Source organism: Penaeus monodon, chromosome 7 (assembly GCF_015228065.2).
Source record: "Penaeus monodon isolate SGIC_2016 chromosome 7, NSTDA_Pmon_1, whole genome shotgun sequence".
NCBI classification, from domain to species: domain Eukaryota; kingdom Metazoa; phylum Arthropoda; class Malacostraca; order Decapoda; family Penaeidae; genus Penaeus; species Penaeus monodon.
This window is the reverse complement of record NC_051392.1, coordinates 47028615-47031114: the sequence shown is the minus strand read 5'-3', so window position 1 is coordinate 47031114 and position 2500 is coordinate 47028615. Positions and strand designations below refer to the sequence as shown.

Sequence of the window (2500 nt, the reverse complement as noted above, 5' to 3'; positions counted from 1 at the left end):
CAGACAGTTGTTTACAATAAAGTTGTTTTCAAACCTTACCTCTCATTAAAACTGATCTTTTATGATAAACTTTATCTCTCCCACAATTCTACAACTTTTCTGACATCTTTACAATAAGTATTGTCTCTCGTTAACATTAATTTCTTACAATAAGCCCTATCTCTCAATAGATCCCTACCCAAGCCAGTCAGGTGAACGTAAATGAAGCAGTTGTTGGCAGTGACCGTGATGCCTTTCAGCTTGGTGCGTGAAGTTTTTGTGTTCTAAATAGTACTTCTAAGGCGTTTAAGATGATGCAAACAGCTGTTTTCTGTTGGTCAGGGATGTTAATGGTTTTGTCATTCAGAAATTGATGATAATGCTTTGATAGGAAAAATAATGTGTGATATCTTTGGATGTGTTTTATATATGCAGAGATAGAAATATTAACAGATAAAGAGTTAGAAAGAGATAGCTAAAAATATAGAAAGAAATAGATAGGTTCATAGGGTCAAGTAGATATTGCAATGTATATATAAATGAATAAATAAGTAAATAAATATAAATATTTTCATACAAACACATGCATTTATATTTATGTTTGAGGTGCAAGTGTTTATATGTTATGAGTTATTTCAGACATTTTATAGTTCACAAGTTTAATTTATATTTCATGTAGATATGCATTTAAAAAATTATTTCAGAAATTTGCAAATAAATGTGCAGCATAATATATAAAGTAAACAGAATGGAAGAACAAATCCAAATATTCCAGATTCAGGAATGCACAGTTCAACAGGAGAGCATCAGAACAAAAAGCGTCGCCTGTTCCTCAAGTCCCAGGCCCCAAAGGAAGACTGTGCACCAGCCTGGTTCCATGAGTATGTGAACCGCAGAGAACGTCAGTGGGAGAGACGGCTAGCTCTAGAGGAGCAGAGGCATAATCAGGTATGTAAACAGTCTTCAGGCCTTAGTAGTAGAGGCTACTCTGGTCTGTGAGTTTATAATAGTATTGAAACTAAAGCTTGCATTTGGCTTCGTCCCTTTTTGTAGTGTACACTCCTACTGATGTTTGTAAATTTGATGTGAAAGAGATATTTATGCCAAACTCGCATCTGTGACAGACTTGTTCTCAGTAAGATATTCACATTGTTCTGGGTGACTTCAATGCAGTGTCTGGCTCAAATTGAACTTGCTTTGAGATATCTGTTGGTCCTCATGGTTCGGGAGCTGATGCCGGCAGCGAGAATAGCCTCCTTTTCCAGGAATCTAGGTACAATGCTCTGACTCGCATCATTGAATATGGTGCAGTGATGTGGGTAGTGTGGCCAAGTGGATCAACCACATTCTCGTTAGCACTCATTGGAGGATCCTCCAAAACTATTGGGTTTATCAGAGTGAAGGGTGGATGCAACTATGTGCCCCTGTCAGTGTTAGCTCCCAAATGATGATGATGGCAATAGTTATATTTTTCTCAGATATAGAATTTTTGACTACAACACTTGTAAAACTGCTGTTTTTATGGTCATATTACCCAAGTTTCTCAGTCATATCAGGACTAGTATTCATTATGAGATCCAGCTGAACCATACTTCTACCCATAGAATTAGTATTTGCTATAGAAGATGCATAAAGTTCCAGTCAGATGATTAATCTTGAGCTCAGGTTGAGCTTATAGTCTGGAAGAGTAAGAGAAAATTGAAGTTTGAGGGTGATTGTTTGAGTTACAGAGAGACAGCTGATGAGCGTCAGAGGGGAATAAAAATGAAAGGAAAAGGAAAAGTAAAAAAAAACAGCTATTCAGTTTTACCTACACAAAATCTTTAAATGACCTACACAAAATCTTTAAATGATTGAATATCTCCCAGTTTGTTTACTTTTAAAAGATCAGTATTTTTTTCTTCTTTATGTGAAAAAGATAAACATGATATTTTTTCCCTTCCATAATTAAAGCACTATACAACCAAATTCTTAAACCAAGTGCCAAATTTAAATGCATATTTTACAGCTGTACTTGTTATCCTTAATGACTCTTTCAACATCTGAGGCTTTTACAGGTATATGTAGGCTCAGAGATGTACCACATATATAACTATATTATTAACATCATATGTGCAGCTACAAGTATTCTAGACAGTATGTAAGCTTTTGATAGATTAACTGTTTATTTACATATGAAATGTGGCTTTTCTTCTTATAAAGGTCAGAATTAAAGAAAAGACAGAAAGCACTCTAAATTAATTTTATATTTCTAACAAAATTAATAAAGACTATTTGAACTTTATTTATATTTGATATCTCTTATTTATAATGGGAGTGTAAGTGCATATCAGCTTTAACACCCATAGCTATAGTTTTCTTATAATGTGTCCAGATTGTGCAGCTGCTCACCCAGAAGAATGAACTCCTGGGAAAACTGACAGGGATCTTGGAGAAAATGGGTTCGCAGGGCAATTTTGTGAAGATTGCCCCCAAGCCGCCTGCCGTCATTGCGAATCCCATCCGTGCCAGGCGCATTGTG

General features: G+C 35.6%; 1 protein-coding gene across 2 annotated transcripts in view; it reads left to right on the top strand.

Annotated features, from left to right (window-relative positions):
• Positions 1 to 2500, top strand: part of LOC119575403 — an 8735-nt gene that overhangs the window by 5740 nt on the left and 495 nt on the right. For both annotated transcript variants that reach the window (XM_037922999.1, XM_037923000.1), the window contains exons 7-9: positions 171 to 243; positions 755 to 927; positions 2354 to 2500. The exon at positions 2354 to 2500 is cut by the window's right edge and continues 495 nt beyond it. In XM_037922999.1, coding sequence (XP_037778927.1) covers positions 171 to 243; positions 755 to 927; positions 2354 to 2500 — 393 coding nt within the window. The remainder of the gene's footprint in view (positions 1 to 170; positions 244 to 754; positions 928 to 2353) is intronic.